Raw genomic sequence first — 20,330 nt, 5'->3', positions numbered from 1 at the left:
AACAGGTAAATCCATAGCGACTGGAAGTAGATGAGTGGTTGCCTAGAGCTTGAGTGGTGGTACAAGGGAGGAAATGGAGAGTGACCGCTAATGAGAACAAGGTTTCTTTTGGAGATGAGAAAAAATACTCTGAGATTTATTTTAGTGATGGCTGTACCAGTCTAAACATACCAAAACCACTGAATTGTACACCTTAAATGGGTGAGTTGTATGGTATGTGAATTATATTTCAATAAAGTTGTTAAAGAATTTAGAAAGACAATTAATATAATTCATTACATTAATAGTCAAAGCAGAAGTATTTATTGTATGATCATTCTGACTGATATCCAAAGGATTAACATTCCACATATTTGACTTAAAACAATAATAACAAAAAGAAGCAAGCCTCCCATTAATGGAGGTCACTCCATTTAGCACAATAAGGATTATCTATCAGAAACTAGTAACAAACAACAAACTTAATGATGAGACTCTAGAACATTCCCACTCAAATCAGGATCAACCCAAAGGTTTATCTTACCATTATCACATATCGTAACTTTGAAGCTATAGCCAATGCAATAAGACAAGAAAAACAAAAATGCAGGTATTGGTAAAGAAGAACTAAAATATTCATGATTTGTGGATTATAGCTGAACATGAAAAGAGTCCAAGAGAAGAGAATTAACTGAAACACTATGAGAACTAATTTGAAGAGTTCAGTAAGGTTGCAGATTACAAAATACTTATATAAAAATCAATAGCTTTCCTACATGTCAGCAATACCCACTTAGAAAATAAAATGAGAAGGAAAAAATCCCTTTCATAATAGTAATAAAAATTAAAAATACACAGAAATAAAACCTTTAAGTGTGATACCAATACAAAGAAATTTATATACTCTACAAAAAGACATAAAAGAAGACATAAATAACAGGAAATGTTCAATGTTTCTAGATTGTAACACTTAAAGTTGTAAAGCTATCTGCTACATACCTATTGGAATGACTAAAACTAAAAAAACTGACCATATGAAAGGCTGATGAGCAACTAGAACTGGAGAAACTGGAATTCTTCTACACCAAGCATGTCAAACTCACAGCCCGCAGGCGACATCTGGCCCACAACGAATATTCTTGTGGCCCAGCCAATACAACGGCATGTAAGAAATGTTTTAATAAAAATTTCATAACTTAATTTTTACAATATCCTGTTAGATTTAATTATTATTAATGAACTACAAGGTTCGCTAATGATTAATTACTATAATCGTGTTTCATTCCTTTCCCTTACATGCCTTACACGCAGGCAGGCACACCATTTCTCTCCATACTAGCAGCGAATATTTTAGCCACCGATGGCCACGTCATTAGTCTTGGACTGGCTTGTTTGGTGTGAGCAACAGGAAGTATTTCACTTTCGAAGAACAAGAGAAATAGGTTTATCTGCATGACACTTATTAATTTGTGCAGTTATTTCAGTGTCTGGTAAGACAATGTTCAAGAAAAAAATATTAATTTTTATTAAAATGTTCTATTATTTTATGTTAACAATTACTTATTTCAGCCCTTTGTATTCAGCATGTCTCTATCAAAATAAACCTACGTTTCTATGAAAAGTGAAGCTTTTGTTCTTTTGCGGCCACATACACTTAAACCTTACTTGGCCCGTGTTAGCCTGTGAGTTTGACAGGCTTGGCCTACGCTGCTGGTAGGAGTATAAAGTGGTACAACCATTTTGGACGACAGTTTTGTTGGCTATGACAAGGGTCTCAGGGTGTGGGCAGTTCTAAAGGTTATCGCTAAGTGTTATTCTTGCTAAAAATTAAAATGTAGCTCAGTATTTCGCAGCTGCAACTGTAAGCAGTATGAGCTTGACAGGAACTCAACTGGGTAGAAGTATAGCTAACTGCAGAGGAGGAATCCATGTGTGACTGACTGAACAGTGTACGTAAGCAATGGCTGAACTTCCCTGAGGGGACAGAGCTTTGGATGTGCATCCCCCGCCTCCTTTACTTGCTGAAGGGAATAAAACTAAGGGGTTGCAGCGACCTCTCATTCTGTAGCTCACCCCAAGAGGCAAACCCCTTGAGTTCATTAACAAATTTGACGGCTCAGATTTGGGATTCTCCTAAAGGGACTCCCTCTCGGCCTGGTGTGGACACTTGGCCAAGTGGTCGGCAGCGGCAGCTCGTCCCAGGGCTTACGCATCTGTCTCCACTGGACGGAGACTGTTTATAGGAGACTCTGCCTTGGTGCTCACCACTGGAGCAGCTGCCGGGCCTGCCTCAGCAGTGAAGTGGACAGGCCACCTGAGCCCGCTCCGGTCAGCAGTTTGGTAGGGAGGTGAGTAGGTCAGCGCCTGTAGTCACTTCAATGAGTGTTTCTATTCCTGTTTGGGATACAGGGTTGTCAGAAAAGTAGTTTCGGGTCTGGTGCGTGCCTAGGACACCAGATTAAGGCCTGACCGAGGTCTAACTCTGAAGGGAGAGGGAATGCCTGCGAGACAATCCAAGACATCCTCAATGGCAGTCTCTGGTCTGGCCGTCTGTCCTGCAGGAGTTGGATTTTGTGTGGACATTTGGGCTTGCCTTGTTTGTCTTGATGTAAATGTGCTGGCTATGGGAAACTCAAATCCTCCAGAACTGGATCTGTTTATTTGACATAAAGAAATAAAGCACTTATATAAATTAAGAAATACAGCCAGTGGGTCAATGGTAGGAAGTTGCCTGTCCTGCCCCAGGCAGCTCCCGGCTCGGGGTCTACTGTGGATTGGGAGGCTCTGTTTTCTCCATGCAGTTCCCTCACTTTCTCCAGTTTCAGCATTTCCCTTGACATCATTTAAATATGTTTTTATTGATATTTTTAGAGAGAGAAGTAGAGAGATAGAAGCATCAATGCGAGAGAAACATTGATCGGCTGCCTCCTGCACACTCCCTACTGGGGATCAAGCCCACAACTAGGGCATGTGTCCTGACCAGGAATCAAACCAGTGACTTCTTGGCTCATGGGTCAACACTCAACCACTGAGCAACACGGGCCAGGGCAGGATACAGAGCTTTAGATGTGAATCCCCTTCTCCTTTAGGTGCTACAAGTAAGTAAAATTACCTTGTGACAGCATACCTTGAATAAGTTCAGCAGTTTCTTTCAAAGTTAAACATACACCTACCATATCACCAGTCATTCCTCTCCTAGGTATCCACCGAAGAGACATGAAAGCATATGGCCATGCAAAACGTGTACAGAATGTTCACAGCTGCTTTATCTGTAACAGCCCCAACTAGAAATATATATATAAAAATTTCTAGAAAAAATCTATAAAAGGCAAACTAATATAATAAAGTGATAGGAAGTATAATGGGGAAAAGGGGCCAGAGGTGTAGAAGGAATTACCAAGGGGCTTTTAGAAACATCTGAGGCTGATGGGTATGTTCTTTACCTTTAATGGGGTAGTAGCACATACATATATCAAACTTACCAAAGAACATTCTTTAAATATGTGCAATTTACTGAATTTCAATTATACACAGTAAGACTGTTTAAAATTCATCTGGAAGAATCAGAGAGAAACACACAATTTGTGATTTTATCCAGGCTTATATAGCCTTCCCTTTTGATATCCTAACAACACTAATGGAGCCATTTGAATAATCAAATCATTAAGTGCAACCGTTGTATTGATCCTGTTACAATTTAAAAAGTGTAAGGTTATCAATGATCACCAAGTTTATTGTAACAATACTGCCATCAAATTACCAATGGCATTTGTACTGAAGTGTGACAAACGGATCTAACATCTATGTATAAGTAAATAAAAATAGCAATGGGAATAGCTAAAAAAGAAGAAAGGAATAAATACTGAACCCACCAGACTTTGAAATGCACTATCCAGACAGATAGGAAAAGGCAGGAAAATAGGCAGATCAGGGAAACAAAATGGAAAATCCAGAAAACGGATCCAAGTTTATACAATACTTCAGCGTTTAAGAAATGTGGCATCTCAAATCAGTGAGAGTAATTTTCTCAATAACTGTCATTGAGTAACTGGCTAAATATTTGATGAAAGAAATGGAAATCTTTACCTTCACACCGTATGTCATCATGCCAGACACACGAAGGGTTAAAACATGCAACTCGAGTTCTGGCAACAAAGTGGACTGAGCTCATGCAGAACTCCTACCTCTGCAAATGTCTAAAAATACTAGATGAAATGTAATTTCAAAAATACTTAATGTGTAGCAGATCTCACAAGAAAAAAAGGAAATCCCCAGGTGTTAGAGGAAATAAGAATGTGAAAGCCAAAGTATTAGAAGAAGCACTGAGGCCACAGTGATCGTGAGGTATGATGAGTGGGGAGGGAGGGAGGGAGAGGGAGGGAGGGGATAAGGCAAAAGAAATGTTGGTGATTAGACTTGGAGCTAGGCCTTCATGGCTGTGGGCTTGGGTTTTAGTACCCACACACACACATAAATTGAGGCCTTGGTTCTTTCAAGGCCAGGAGTTAGAAATGAGAGCCTAATGACATGCCAGCCCCCTGTCAACAAAACAGACAAGGATTCCTGCCTTTACATAAATTCATATTCTAGCAAGTGCTAGAATGCAACAAGTGGGAGGATGGGGGAGACAGTTAATAAACATAATAAATAAGTAAATTAAGTAGTATGTTAGAAGGTGATAAATATTGTAGGAATAGAAAATAGAGCAAGATGAGGGTGATCAGAAGTGTGAAATTGGGGGTGGGTGGGAGGTGGGAGGAAGAAATGGACACAGTCAGGCACAGATAAGGAAACTGTTTTAGGATATTAAATAGGATTATCAGGGCAGGCTGCACTGAGAAATGACAACTGATCAAAGACTTAGAGGAGCTGAGGAAGCCATGCATTCAGATATCTGGGCAGAGGGAACTACTAGTAAGAACACACTGGGGGGTGGGGGGGCAGGGAGGTCGGGGGGAGGTAGAGGCAGGGAGACCAGTTGGCAGTAATCCCGGTGGCGAGCAAGCCTGGGCCTTCTGAATGTCTCCTAAGTGAAAGGGACACTAGAAATCCTTGTCCATCGACCTAAGGAGACAGTGACACTGTCAAGTAAAGGGAGAAAAAGTCTTCCGTGGGAAAACGGAACTTAAGCCTGCCAGCGATTAGAGGCAACATGCACACTCCTCATTCGATACAGGAATTTCCAAGATAATTAATTAATGGAAAAATCAGTCCCAAGCCAATGGTAACTCTAGGATATCGGGCAAAATCACTCAACAGAAACATTTCCAGAACTAAGACCAGTGGGATTTACACAAAATCCCCAATAAAGATAAGCGCCCAGGCAGACAGTACAAAACACACAAGGAAATCATTCACTGTGAGGGAAGGTCAGAGACAGAACAAGCAGGAGGATCAATCCTTCCCCCAAAAGATGCGATTATCCATCAAACTAAAAAGGAACACAGGGTAAGTTATGCTTAGAACTCTTTACCAGGGAATAATGCTGGGCAAAGCAGCCAGGTACCGAAGAGAACAAACACTATGATTTCACGTTCATATATGAAGTTCAAGGACCAGCAAAACGAAACGCTGGTGTTAGAAGTCAATATGGTGGCCACGGGGGTCGAGGGCGATTGGGAAGGGCACAGGGGGCCTTATGAAAATACTTTATCGCTGGATGACGGAGCCAGTTACACAGATGAGTGGACTAAACATGCGTGATGTGAAGAGAGAGGGCTGGCTGACATGCCGGAGGGCAAGGATGGTGTAGGCCCACGTCTGCCCAAACCCGCATGGAGGAGCTGGTGAGTGAGGTGGAGAAATTCCCAGTAGTTTTGGAGGGCAGGCCCAAGTGAGGTCCCCCAATCAGAGCCGAGCAGTCTTTGGATGGAACCCCAATGGAATGGAGGGGATGGGACATACATCATTCAAGAGAAAGAGCTGCTTCTGGTTGAGATGGGGTTGAGGGGGTGGGTCATGTAGATTGGGAAGTCCTCGGGAAGGAGGTGCGTCCACTGGGACACAGGATATCAGAGCTGAAGGGTCTTCAGGGCCCAAGCCCTCATTTTACAGAAGAGAAAAACAAGGCCCAGAAAAGTAAAGAACCTTACCCAGAGTCACCTCTGCGCCCCCGTCCTCCTGCGCCCCCGTCCTCCCACACACCCCCCTTCCCCGTTACAGTTTTCCTTGGCGGGTATGTACGGATTAAAGATAAAGGCCACCAGGAAGCGGGGCGAAAAAGCAGGCCTCCAGAGCCACTTCCCTTAGACTCTAATTCCAACCCTGCCGCTTGCTGGCTGCTTATGCCTCCTGTGTGCCTCTATTCCCTCACCGGTAAAACGGTATCTGACACGTCCTACAAGATGTATCACCAATGCAGAGCCACCTTCTACTCCAGCTGAACAGAGACCCCCCCTAGGGCCCAGGGATTCCTCTGGTAGATGCATGCCCAACGGAAAGGCATCCATATGTGCATCAGAAGACATGGGCAGGATGGCCACAGCAGCATTATTGTTCACAGCTAAAATCTGGAAACAACTCGAACATCCACCATACGTGGAACAAATAAATGTATCGTGTATATCACAGATCACTATAAAGCAATGAGAACTAATAAAACTATGACTGCCTGTGGGTGAATACCACAAATTTATGACTGAGCAAAAGAAGCCAGAATACATTCAATTTATATAAAGTCCAAAAACAGTCAAGGTACAGTGGGCAGGGGGCGTGGTGACTGGAAGGGGACACAGAGCATGTTCTTTTTTTTTAAAAAAAAAATGTTTTTATTGATTTTTAGAGAGGAAGAAAGGGAGAGGGAGAGAGATAGAATCATCGATGAGAGAGAAACATCCATCAGCTGCCTCCTGCATTCCCCCTACTGAGGACCAAGCCTGAAACCCGGACATGCGCCCTGACTGGGAATTGAACCCATGACCTCTTGGTGCATGGGACAGGCAGAGCCACACCGGCCGGCCATGCTGGCCTGTTCTTGATGTGGGTGCTAGTTATGTAGGTGTGGTCGCATGGGGAGAAGTCTTTGAGCGGTCTGCTTATGATTCGTGTGCTTTTCTGTATGTATGTTACACTTCAATAAAAATGTTTACTTGCCTTGGCTGGCGTGCTCATCAGTTACAGCACCGCCCTGTGCACAGAGGGTCAGGGGGTTCGTACCCGGGTTGCAGGTCCAATCCCTGTCCCCAGTCGGGGCATGTGTGGGAGGCAAGAGGCAACCAATCGATGTGTCTTTCCAATTGCTGCCTCTCTCCTCTCTCTCTTCCCCTCGCCCTCTCTTCCACTCTCTCTAAAAAAAAGATCAATGGGAAAAAAATCCTCAGGTGAGAATAGGAAGGAAGAAAGAAAGGAAGGAAGGATGAAAGGAAGGAAGGATGGAAAGAAGAAAGAAGTTTACTTAATGATAATAGAACCCGCCTTATAATGCCATTATTAGGAAAGAAGTAATATCTATAAAGTGTTTAGAACAGAGTGTGGTGATAGTAAGGGCTATAGAAATGTGTGCTGACAAAGCCCAAAGCTGAAGGTAAGCACCTGGCCTTTGGGTGTCCATAGGAAGGAGCCCGCCCTAGCGGAATGGAAGGGCTCCTCTCTCTCCCCATCAGCCTCATATACCAGCGTGGTCCTGAGCACAGCCCCCAGGACACTAAGCCAGGGAAGGCCCAGGGAGGCTAAGGGCCCGCGCTCACAGGCTCACACTCCCACGGCTGGCTCCCAGGTGGCTCCCACTCCCACGGCCCTGGAGCCGGATTTGGCCCGGGCAGCCTGAAGCTGGAGATGAGCTCTCACCCATAACCCCTAACACATACATCCTGGTATTTCATACATTATTAAATAAAATACTGTGCTCTCTGCTCTTGACTTTAGAACTATTTCCTAAGGATCAGAAAAAGCCGGACTTGCTGTCCACTTTCACTGGGTCAGGTTCTTCTGTAGAGATCTTTGATTTAAAAACAAACAAACAGCCCTGACCCGTTTGGCTCAGTGGATAGAGCGTCGGCCTGCAGGCTGAAGGGTCCCGGGTTCGATTCCGGTCAAGGGCATGTACCTTGGTTTCGGGCACATCCCCAGTGGGGAGTGTGTAGGAGGCAGCTGGTCGATGTTCCTCTCTCATCGATGTTTCTAACTCTCTATCCCTCTCCCTTCCTCTCTGTAAAAAATCAATAGAATACATTTTTTTAAAAAAAAAATAAAACACCAACAACAATAAAAATAGCGGTCGGACCCCCGTTCCAACAATAAATAGGATGAGAACTACAGGGGAATGCCCAGGCCCTTCTTCCCTAGCATTTCTGGGTATCAGGATGGCAAATCTGCCAAAAAATGTGGCTTAAGGAGGATTGATTTCTGTGGATTGGAGTGAGAAGCAATTTCCTCCCCCGTGGCAGCTGGGAAGGCCACGCACTTTCTCACCGTACACTCTCCCGGGTCTGAGCCAGGCGGGGAGGCTGGGCTGGGGCTGGGAAAAAAGAGCTGGCTGAGATCAACCTGCCCACCTCTGAGGCCTGGCTTCGGGCAGAGGAAACAAGTTGGCCGCAGGACTCCGAGCAGGGGGGCTGGTGTCCAACAGCCCGGTCCTGGGGCGCCCGACCCGAAGGTACTTTCATGTTTCGGATGCCAAATTCTGTATCTGTAAACACAATGTGTTTCCTTTTTCATGCTGGGGCTGGGGCTCTTATTGTTCAGCACTTTCTGCACAGCCCTCATGTAAGCAGAGCGCGGGGTGAAGTGGCCTGCGCGGAGTCCTCCTTGCTCAAGGCCACAGAGACGGGGTTTGGGGTCAAGGGCCCGACTTCTGAGGTGGGAAGATTACACCCCAACCTGGGCAGGGCTCCGCAAGCCTCATGCAGGGGAGGGGCATGCGGGCTGGCCTGTGATTTCCTCCACATGGTGGGGCCGTGGTGAGCTTGTCTCAGAACGCAGGCGCCCTGGAGCAATCCTGCCCCCCACCTCCCCTTTTTAGGGAACCATGGTCTCTAGACAGGACGGGAGCAAACAGAAACACCAGGCCAGGGCAAAAGGAGGAGAAATACGTGAAACTCCAGTTCTCCCAGGACCCAGGAGCCAAATCGGACACCCACCTCCCCCGTGTCCCAGGCATTTGGCAAATCTCCCCACTGTGGGGACCCGCCCATGCTGCCTATTAGTACAACTTCCCAGGTATCCCGCCTGCGGGGAGGGCAGCCCCTTCTCACTGCCTTACATTCATTCCAGAGCCATGGACCAGCTGACCACTGGCCGCTCCAGAAACATCCACTTACAAGTACTTCCTCATCTGCAGCTGGGGCAACGGGGAATGACTTCTGAGGCTGACAACGGCACCTGGTTTTCATCTCTGAGGCTGATTCTGCATAAGCAGTAATGGCTGCCTAGGGTATTATCTTGAGAAGGATTCCCATACCCTCAGGCCATTTCTGGACTTGGGAGAAAAGACGGCTGTGATGGGTTAGCAACATCTGCCTTGGTCCCCGAGTTGGGGAGCGGGAGTGTACTTGCTATGTACTCCCCACGCCACTCCCAACACTGGCATCGGCAACAGGCAGGCAGGAAATGTCCATCAGTTTGCATACATTTCTTTTTGTTGTTTTTTTAAATATGTTTTTATTGATTTTAGAAAGCATGGAAGGGAGAGAGAGAGAGAGAGAGAGAGAGAGAGAGAGAGAGAGAGAGAGAGAAAGAGAAACATCAATCAGCTGCTTCCTACTGGGGACTGAGCCTGCAACCTGGGCATGTGCCCTGACCCAGCATCATACTGGTGACATGTTGGTGCGCCACACTGGCCAGGGCTTACTTTGGGATCTCCAATATGGGACACAGCACAACATAGAGGATAGGCCCCCGGAAACTAAAAGATGCCTCGTTTCCTTGCTACCTAGGACTCAGTTATTCAGATCCAGCCCCTTCGAACATCCCTGTGGTCTTACAGATTATCTAACTTAGGTGTGGAGCCTCTGGAACCTGAACAATTGGACATGACAACCAATAATCTCTCATCTGTAGGCAGAACAGGACTGGGGAAGAGGAGGGGGAAATATAGCAATAGCACCCGCTAGGAGGGGACATGGATGGGTCCCCAAGTAAAACCCAGCCATCTGAAGAGGGCCACCACCTCACCCGGGCTACTCTCGAATCGAATCGTCCTCAGAGACAGATTCCCGCATCTCCTTCCGGGCACTGGCTGAGTTGGGAAGACTGGATGTACTGCAATGAGCCCTGGTGTTTGTTACTTTCTACCTTTCCAGGTTCTCACCCAACACATTTTCTTTGATCCCTGGAAAGCCACCCCTTGAAACGCCCGGAAGCCCACCATAGGGACAGAGACACCGTTCTTCCGGGTCTTCCTCACCTGCGTCAACGCACCGCAGCATGAATTCACTTCAACTTAACTGTAGCCACTATTCAACTCCCAGCGGCAGGAGGATCAGCGACCTCTGGGGACGACCCCAACACAGGAAAAGGCAGAGCACACTTCTCCACTCCTTGGCAGTTGTCCCACACACCTGTCCCCTCAGATGTACCTTCCCTGTCCTCTGAGTGCCAGCCGGCGCCTCTGATGATTGAAATGCCCATCGCAGAGGAGGCCAGGGCAGGCACTGCCACGCTAGAAGGGAAAGGCTCAGAGGAGAGGCACTTCCGTCTCATCCATCTCAGGACCACAGGCCCATCCCTCCGTCAGAGGGTAGAACTGGCACAAAATAATGTAGCCAGGGCTGAGCACAAACCCAGCGCAGGTGTCCGGGCGGCTGGGGATGGAAAGGGAGCATTATCTCTAAGGCAAAAGACTGACAACTGAAATAGGTCCCTGCCTTCTGACCCGGTGGAGGGTGCGTGTTGGGGGGGGGGGGGGATTCGCATAAATTATACAGTGTCTCCAAGGCAGAGTAAGATTTAATTCTGCGTTTACAATGGAGATGCCCTTTAGAAATAAGAATATGGGGCTGCCATACTGAACTCACTGCGTTGTGCCCCACAAGTCAAACCCCAGGACAGCGGTCAGCACAAAGGCCAAGAGACCTGTGTCCTGAGGACGGTCCCCGGCAGCTCACTTATCTCGGGTGGGATCCACAAACGCCGTTCCTTGGAGCTGATGACAACGATCGGCCTTCAAAGCAAGCCCGGCTCCTGCCCCCGCTCTGCGTGTGCAACGCTGTCGCTGAATGAGCCAGGATGTGCCCTGCACACCTGTCCACACTTAGTTCAGTTTGTGTCAAAACTGCCCATGGGTGGCAGGGGCATCTGTTTGGGAAAAGCTTCCACTCCTGGTGGGAACCTCACGCACCGGAACAAAGCCCATATAACGCCCCTGGTCCAGTGCCGGGCATTCATAGGGGGTTTGTGGGCTGTTTCCAGGAGGCAACCTGACAACCACCGTGAACTGACATTCTACACCCTGCCGTTGCCCAGCCGCCCCACGCAGTGCCACACCTTCCCAGGCCGCGGAGACCACAAGCGCTGATGTGCATCTTTCCGGACCACGGGCCAATGCTGTGGGCCGCTCTGCAACCGTTAGGCTTAGATCCTGAGCGGGTCCTAAGCCCTCCTGCACCTCCGGTCTCCCGCCAATTTAAGGCCCTGCAGAAGCCCCTGGGACGATGGCCACTTCTAAAAGGAAGAAAGAAACCCTGCCTCACGAACTAGCCACACTCGTGCGCGGACAGATAAGGCTGTTTTCTAATCCAGTTCCCCGGAGAGCCATTTATTTCGGTGAGGCCAGTGTGCACAGCAGAAACTATAGAAGCCATCAAGATAACACGAATACCAACCAACCCAGTGGACTTTTGAAGTGTAAACATAAAAGTCTATTAAGAATACAATGTTGGTTTAATCCCAAGACAAAAAATCGACTTAATGAAAAGCACAACTCATCTCAAGAAGGAAATATCGATACCAGCTGTGAGCAGAAAATGAGGGGATTCCTTCCAGGGAACATTTGAATTTCAACCCACTGCCTTTCCAATATTTTCTCTGGACATAAAGTCTCAAATACTTTTCCGAGGATCTCATTTTTCTACAGGAGGAGGAGGTCAGAGAGAAGTCTGGGCAGGGCCAAAGGAGAGCTTGGCAGAGCCTGGAAATGCAGAGACCCGCCCCAAGAGGATACCCTGTCCCAAAGCTGTCTCCCTGCCCACGAGGAACTGAGGACCCAGCAAGACCCTCACTCCAGCTCTAGCGGCCCACAGAGATCGATGACAGGCCTGTGCTGCTGACACACAGGCGCTGCACCGACCAGCACCGCGCTGGGGACCAGGATATACCACTGCACTCCTCTCTTAGCAGCACTTCTTAGTCTCTGCCTCGATTTTTTTTTTTTTTTTTTCTCAATATGTCCCGGAGAAGCAAAGGGAATCCGAACATCAGGGAGAAAGGAGAAGGCCTTATTAAAGAGGATTTTCTGATTATGAGCTCTGTTCCAGCATCTTTGAGAGAGATCACAGGCCCTGGAATCAAGACAGACGTGGCCATCAGCAACACCTGTGGACGCTGAACACCCACAAGGAAGTATTTAAACCCTCTTCACTCACATTCCTCACTCCAGCGCCCGCTCGGCCTGATGGCTAAAATAAAGGACAACTTCTCATATATAATTTCCTATTAAGCATGAATAAACACCATAAATATAATGATAACATTACATAATATAACACGGGAACCGCGTGCAGTTCTAGCAAGAAAAGTTGTGCCAACTTTTCTCCTGTATGTGGATGTGTGCCTGCCATTGCCCCACCATCCAATCACCCATTCTATGGGGAGGCAGCACCAAGGATGCTTTAAAAGCATAAATATCAGACTGGAGTTTCACCTCCACCATCTCCTGGGTATATGTACTACTAACAGCTGGTAGTCTTTGGGTAAAACGTTTAATGTCTCTTGGTTGTGGTTTCCTCATCTGTGAAATGAAAACAATTAATAGTGCCTTTTATTAGCATAGTCACAATGATAAAATGATTCAATTAATGATTGCCGGGCAAAAAAAAATAAGCCCTCAAGAGTTCATCATCACAATGACAGTAATTATAATAACTACTCTGACTAAGAAACCATTCGCTGACCTACAGCTATGTGCCAGACTCTGGACCAGGCAGCAAATAACGTTAGCCTTCTGATTTTGCAAGCGTCTTTAGCGGGGGCATTGGATTTCTCACGGCAACGCCACCAAGACAGCCCTCCCTCTCGTGCGAGGATGATGGTAGGCCCAAACACTGGAGCCATTTACGGCATGAAAAACTCCCTCCCAAAACCATGTTTAAACAACTATGAGCATTATGTTGCAGGTACCCATGACCAGCGGAGGCCAGCCCAGCAGGGTGCTCATCTTGCAAAGGTGTCTTTTGTGTGGGTTTTGGGTTTCAGCTGGGCAATGCAAAACCAGAGAGTGAGTCGAAAAACGAGTTTTCACAAGCTCACCCTGTCACAAGCCAGGCAGGGGCTCCTGCTGACATCCCCACAGCAAGATTAAACAGCATGCTTAGTCAGGCACTAAATACTAACACAGCTCCGACGTCAGGGGGACACTGATTAAAACTGATGTCAATAATTTATGAAACACAATATGGTCTTCAGATGCTCTTTTGAAAAAAAAAAAAAAAAAATAGGAGTGGGGGAAAAAAGGGCCTAGCAACCCAGGTGGTTTAAAACTGTTCCCTTGAATTTTCCCTTGAATGTACACCGCCCCCCACCCCAACATGCATGGATGCTTCTTTACACCATGAATGTAAATGCACATGTGTGTAAAAGCATGTGGACACTGCTGATACATATGGGCGGAAGAAAGTCTTTCGTTATTCCACTGAGAGCTGTCGAGGCTGTAACATTATACGTAGTCCTGTCTTTCATATTGTTTCGAGGGTGTGTGTTTTTCCGGAAGTAACCCAAAATGGCATTCAAAATAAAATTGAGTTTCACCAAAGCTCACATTTATTCCATAGAGAACTCAACCTTGAAACGATGTGGCAAAGACAGAATAGCACGGGGACAATGCTTCGTGTTTATCAAGACTGATTTGGGGAATGAAAAGTAGATATACTTCTTCAATTTGCCCTAGTTGTAAATAATCTGGGAGCTTGAATTTAGGTCAACAGTGTGAAATTCACAAGATGGGATTATGTTGGAGAGAGAGAGAAAAAAAAGGATCTGGGCCGCTGATAGTACAAAAGTTAGTGTTCGAAGGATTTATTAAGGCTTTTTCCTAGCACAGTGCCCTGTAGTGTCTCAGATCACCTGTCAAATACTAATTCATTCACATCTCTCCGCTACGGGGCCTTTTCATAAAAAGCTCGACCTTTAATTGTAAATCACTTTTAAATTGTCTTTGCTGGCTTTCTCTCTCACAGAAGGATGGAAAAATCACTAAGACTTCAATTAAGACTTTATGGGAACTTCAACCTGACTTTCCTGTCTGTATCTACAAGATATCAGAATGTCTATTCAAAAAGGAAACCATAAGTAACTTTAAGATAGTTGAATAGGCTTTGCTTTTATACAGTAACTGAACAACTGGCAAAATTTAAAGATACGTTAACTACTGAGAATTAAAATAACTTCAGTAAAAAAAAACTAAAAAAAAAACCCCAGAAAATACTGTTAGCTGATTATTTGTCATGTAGATCATGTGCTTATTAGGCCTAATTAAACTTTTTGAGCAAAAAGACTTACTAATTACATTAGTTAATATGTTGATTGCTCCATTTGGCTTAAAAAAACTGTCAATCCAATTTGTGCATAGTTAGTGCTGTAGTCAAAAGACAAAATCCTAAACTACAGAGGTTATTTCAAGTGCAGGACTATTGTTACAGCAAATGTGGGTTATGTCTCCACATCCCAAGTGACACGGAGAGGGAGGGGTGGCTGATGAATCTGAACAAATCTACACTGAGAACAAATCTTCAAACCAGTCAAATGTTACCACAACATCCAGCTTATTTGCCTCAATGCATTCACTTGCATTTGTCCAATTAGACCCCGCTGGTGACAATTCAAAGGTATCTTTCATATGCACATACAAACTAAAACTGATAGCAAAACCCTGGGAGGCCCTTGGAATGTCAATACAGGGCTTTTCCGCACAAAAGGAAGAAAAGAAAAGAGGAAAGGGGAAGAGGGGGGAAGAGATGGGAAAAACCAATATTTCTGAAGAACTTGAGCAGATCAAAGGAATTTCATTCTCAAAGACCACGAATGCCCGGGTATAAGTATCTCACTGCAGAATCCTGAAAAGACTCTTCAAACCGGCAACCGGTTCCATCTCTTAAAGGAGAGGGGAGAACAATTAGGTCTGCAAAATCCGACACAGTGAGTGCAAAAATGGAGGGCCCACCATGCAACAGGAGGCCCAGCCCTTGCAGACCAGGAGGCCTTCCTGGGCCTCCGTGCCCACCCAGCGCTCCGAGACATGTTTTCCACTGGATTGCTCCAAAGGCTGCATCCGCAGTCATGAGGCACAAACTATTCGACAACAACATGACACAATTAATCAGAACCAGACCTCAAAACGTGTGTGCGTGGGGACCGGCAAACTGCAATGTGCTTCAGAGGGCGAAGCAACTGAAGAGACTCACACTGGCTGTTTGGGGATGGGGGCGGGGGAGGGGGTGCGAAGGAAAAATCTATACTGTTCACAAAAGATGCACACCAAATGGCACTTTACAAACTAAGTAATTTTCCTTAAAATGAAATGAAATTTACATCTCATACTGGAAGAATAATGTCTTACTACCTGCCCCCTCCTCCTACCGCCCCCAGAAACTGGACCCTGAGTTTCTATAGCAGCAAAGTTGCACAATTCAGAAATAGAATGTACCCCCTTAGTCTCATTTCTAACAAAATCTATTCGCCAGTGCCGGTTTTGTCAGTTTTCTCTTTCAGGAACAGAAACCCCACTAAAAAGTGCGAATCTGGATCCTTAGTTAATTCAAAACTATTTAATTTCACCCAATCCTGACACTAACAAATCTGTTATGTTCATTTTTTGAACCCAGAATTGAATTGGTTTAAAATAATTAATGAACTCTCCTTTGTAATCTGTGGATAGTAATTAATTTAAACCACATCATTATTTTGCTAACACAAACACGCTGTCCAAAAGGAAAAAAAAAATTGAACTATAAAAAGGCGCAGGAAATGATCGTCGGGTACTGAACTGGCCCCAAACTGCAAATCCCTTTGCCATCTCCCAAGGGGTGTATGGTTGTGGGGCTGGAACACCCAGGGAACCCGGCCGGGATCCCCCACTGCGCCCAGTTTCAGCCCTAAGGGGGATCCTGCCGAGCCGAGCTTAAAGCAACGTATGTTTGCATGTGGATCCCAGGTTAGAGGGACCAGTCGGCATATTTTCTGCAAAACCCTCTCTCCCCCCGCAACATTTCTCGTGCTTCTTGGCTTTGCAGAGTGCACTGGTCGCCAACCCGAGAGTCCACGGCCAGCGCCATGGGAGCGCGTGGTCCTGAGGTCCGCCCTCCCGGGTCCACTACCTCCCGGAACGCACCTCCCACCGTTCCCGCGGCACGACCACAGCAGATGATCCTCGGGGCAGCCGCGGCCCGCGCTCCAGGGTGCGAGGCCCCCAGAACAGCCGCCCGCTTCCCCGCCCGCCGCCCGCACCCTCCGCGGCGCTCCACTCACCCACGCACTCGTTGGCCTCGCGGGCGGTGGCGCGTTGCCAGGGCCGATCGTAGTGGAAGGGCTTGCAGCGGTCGCACTCGGGACCCGCCGTGTTGTGCCTGCAATCGCACACCAGGCTGTCGTCGCGGTCGCGCACGCAGCGGGCCGCGTGTCCGTTGCACTTGCAGCGGCCGCCCACCTGTAGGTCGGACACTGCATAGAAGTAGGAGTCCCGCGCCAGCTCCGAGTCGTCCTCGTTCTCGTCGCCGAACGTGTGCAGGCGGCTGAAAGCCACTCGGATGTCGGTGGCCGTGACCCAGTCCTGCAGCACCGGCGAGTTGTCGAAGTCGTGCGCCGAGGGCCGCCCGTCCAGCGTGCTGAAGGCGATGAGGCCGCCGGAGAGCGGGCGCATGTCCGTGTGCGAGTCCGTGCAGACGGCCTCCTGCTCGTTCTGCTTGGTGATGGGCGCGCGGTGCGGCCGGTTGTACATCTTGCGGCACTGCGTGGAGTAGTACTGGAAGGGCACCCACGTGCGCCCGTAGTCCATGGACTTGTAGATGGCCATGGACTCGGGCCGTGGCGAGCAGAACTGGAGGCTCACGTAAGTCACCTCGAACTTCTTGCCCAGCGACAGCGTGAGCGTGACGTTGTGCGGGAACTGCAGGTAGTTCTCGGACTGCCAGCACGTCAGGTTGTGCGGGTTGTTGAGGTCGGTGAGGAAGGCGGGCGGGTGCGCCTTCTTGGGATCCGACGCGTTGCAGAGGTGGCAGGAGCGCAGCCGCTCTTCGCCGCGCTCGCTCACCACGCAGTAGCGCGCCGGGGGCCGGCCGCAGGTGCTGGACACGCGCACGTCCTTGCCGAAGGCCGCGTTGACAAAGTCAGGGATGCAGCGGCGGGGGTGGCCGTTCTCGTCCGAGCAGGGGTCGGGCTGCGCCGCCTGGCCCGCGAACATGCTGAGCCCGGGCCCGCCGCGCACCGCGCCCACCAGGCACGCCACGGTCGCCAGCGCCGCCAGCGCCTCCCACACGGCGCGCATCATGCTGCGTCCAGCTTGCCCCGGCCCCGCCGCGCCGAGGAGTGGGTCCGCCCGCCGCAGAAGGCGCCTGCGGAGAGAGGGGAGCTGCGCTCAGCCAGCCCGCCCGCGCCCTCTACCCACCGCGAGGCCAAGAGCCGAGGTGCGGGCGAACGCCCGGCTTCCCCAGCACCAGCCCCGCGGCCGACTGCCGGCCTCGCAGAGGAAGGCGAGTCCGGGGCCCCCAAGCCAGCATCGCCCGCGCTTCTCCCCGGCCCGGCGGCGAAGCGGGGCCGCGGGCGAAAGCTAGGCTTCCCAGCCACCGCCTCCACGCCGCCCGAGGGGCATGCCCGCGCCCGCCTGCCCGCTCGCAGCCAGCCCGCCTTGCACCCCAAGTCTCGGGCGCAGGAGAGCGCGGGGGGCCCCAACCCCTCACGACCCGCGCCCCTTCCTCCCGCAGCCTGGGGTCCCGCTCCGCTGCCCCAGATCGCGTCCCCGCCGGAGACTCCGCATTCGGGACTTTACCTCTGGAAAGGGCAAACGAGAAAGAAAAGTTTGCGGGGCACTGGCCGGGGAGCCCGCACGCCGGACAGCGGGAGGCTCTCCCTCGCCGCTAGCAGACGCGTCCTGCCTCAGCGCGGGCTTGCCAGCTCCATGCCCGGCGCGGCCGCCGCTACCCAGCCCCGGCCCCGGCCCGGCCGCTGCTGCCGCCGCCGCCTCTCTCGCCCGAGTGACGACGCGGCCGCCGGTCTCCCGCCGCGGTCGGAGTGCCGCCCAGCCCGCGCCCGGGGCGCACACACTCACGCTGGCTGGCGCGGACTCGCACACACGCACGCACGCCTCCGAGGGCTCCGCGGCGGCCGCCACTCGCGCCGGGAGTGGGGGGCGGAGGGGAGCGCGGGGGCGGGGGGCGGGGCCGCCGGGCGGGGCGCCGGCCAATAACGTCGGCGAGCAGCCGCCCGCTCGGGAGCCAAGTTTTCACCCCGGGAAAGAAGAAAGTTCAAGGGAAGCGGCCTGGGACGCGGACAGAGCGAGGGCGCCCGCGGGTGGGAACCCGGGAGCCCGAGAAAGAAAAGCAGAGACAAAGAGAAAGCTAGGAGAGCGCCCGGGGAAACCCCGGAGAGGAGGCCGGGCCCGCGCGCACCCCGCGGAGGGAGGAGGGGCCGGCGGGGGACGGGGACTGTCAGCCCCGCTCCGGCCCGCGCTGCCCCGGGAGCCTCGCAGGTTTCCGCCAGCCCCTCTCCCCCGGGAGCGCGCAGGCGGGGGTGGGGGAGGGGACGGGCTTCTCCCTCCAGGTCCCATCCCAACACATCTGTGTTTGTTTTCTTTGCTGCGCCGAGGTCGGGCCTGCCTCTAACCCAGCCCTGTGGCCATGGTGGCACCGCGTACAGCTCCGCGCCCCTGTCGGCAAACAGCCTGGGGTCATGAGGAAGAGGAGGATGTAACCTCTGCCTGCTCACTCCCCCTGCCCGAAGCCCATGGGGTCTGGCGGGAGGGGCTGCTCCTGTGCACCAGTCCCCCCCCACACACACACACACCCCCAACACACACCCACACACACACACTTCCTCCCACGGACACACAGTTGTCACTGTGAGGTTGGGCCTATCTGGCAGGCACGTGGTTTTTTTCATGCCCGGGGAACCTAGGTGGGCAGTAGACTGAAGGGGAAAGAAGCAGGACAGCACCTGGGCACTGGCCAGTGCCCCTCTAGCCAGGTCTGCAGAGCCTCAGGCTGGGGGAAGCCAACCCTCCCGGGTCCCCTGAGGCAGGCTGATAGGACTTCTTCCTGGCTCAGGTCTTGAAGGGTGCCATACCCTATACTCTCTCATGGGAGCCCACAACAGCTTTACAAAGCAGGCATTAATTCCTTTTTGCAAATGAAGACACTGAGGTCTCTCTCGGGAGGTGAAGAGACTTGCCCAGCTCTCCCAACTGGTAAACATCAAATCCTTCCTCTCCTCACATTTGTCAAGCGGATATTCCCACCCAGTTGTAGGCTCATGGGGCATTCTCCGGGCTGCCCAGCCTCTCCTTACCTCATGCTCTGCCTTAACGAAAGGACTGAGGACAGTGACGGTCTCCTTTGACCGTCTTGCCGCAGCCACCAAGAGCTGTGGGGAAAGAATGCACGGGCTGGGAGGTTGGGACAACATTTCTGTTGCTTTATGTCACTAGTAACAGATCTGGATTGAAAGCCCAGGGTCCTGGTTCTGGCCTAACAGCTGACTTGCTCATTAGCTCCATTAAGGGCCTCATTTTGTCTTCTTGGCATTTTCATAAACTCCGAGACTCTACGAAGGGGCTTCAGGGCTCGCCTGGCCCAGCTCAGTCTCGGAAGAACCGCTTTCCTGGAGAGACAGCCCCCCAAGCCAGCTCTTCCAGGCCTGGGGTTTCACCCAGCCCGAGGAGTGACGTCCGTTCCTTGGCAGGACAGCCTGGGCGCATCCTCTTTCCGGGGTCACACTTTAGCTTTGCCTTCTTGTGCCACTACCACTGTGCCCTGGTTACTTACAGCCTGACCTTATGGCTGAGAGGACTTAAGGTAACTTACAGGAGGACTGCAAACATGGCAAAATCGCATAAATCAGAAAGTGAGCGGAAAGGAGATAAAGGAGATGTTCCACCACTGTGGACTGTGACATTCCAAAGGCATGAGAGGCAGCATAGCGGTGAGGAGCCAGTGTGCCGCTGGCAAGTCTTGCAACTTTCTGTGACTTATTTTTCTCAGTTTCAAAAGGGGTAC

The 20,330-nt window shown here is 50.0% G+C and overlaps 1 protein-coding gene across 2 annotated transcripts in view; it reads right to left on the bottom strand.

The window, feature by feature from the left end:
* The window catches only part of NTN1 (netrin 1), a 180,466-nt gene extending 162,004 nt beyond the window's left edge, over nucleotides 1-18,462 (bottom strand). The window contains exons 1-2 of one of the 2 annotated variants that reach the window (XM_036341586.1): nucleotides 18,389-18,462; nucleotides 16,594-17,675 (exon numbers count right to left, since the gene is read on the bottom strand). In XM_036341586.1, coding sequence (XP_036197479.1) covers nucleotides 16,594-17,611 — 1,018 coding nt within the window. In that variant the 5' untranslated portion in view covers nucleotides 17,612-17,675; nucleotides 18,389-18,462. Of the gene's footprint in view, nucleotides 1-16,593; nucleotides 17,676-18,109 lie in introns of both variants that reach the window. The other variant, XM_036341585.1, reaches the window with a different exon arrangement.
* Between the last annotated feature and the right edge of the window lie 1,868 nt (nucleotides 18,463-20,330).

Source organism: Myotis myotis, unplaced genomic scaffold (genome assembly GCF_014108235.1).
Source record: "Myotis myotis isolate mMyoMyo1 unplaced genomic scaffold, mMyoMyo1.p scaffold_m19_p_17, whole genome shotgun sequence".
Classification (NCBI taxonomy): Eukaryota; Metazoa; Chordata; class Mammalia; order Chiroptera; family Vespertilionidae; genus Myotis; species Myotis myotis.
The sequence above is the reverse complement of the archived record's forward strand: the minus strand, read 5'-3'. Positions and strand labels throughout refer to the sequence as shown.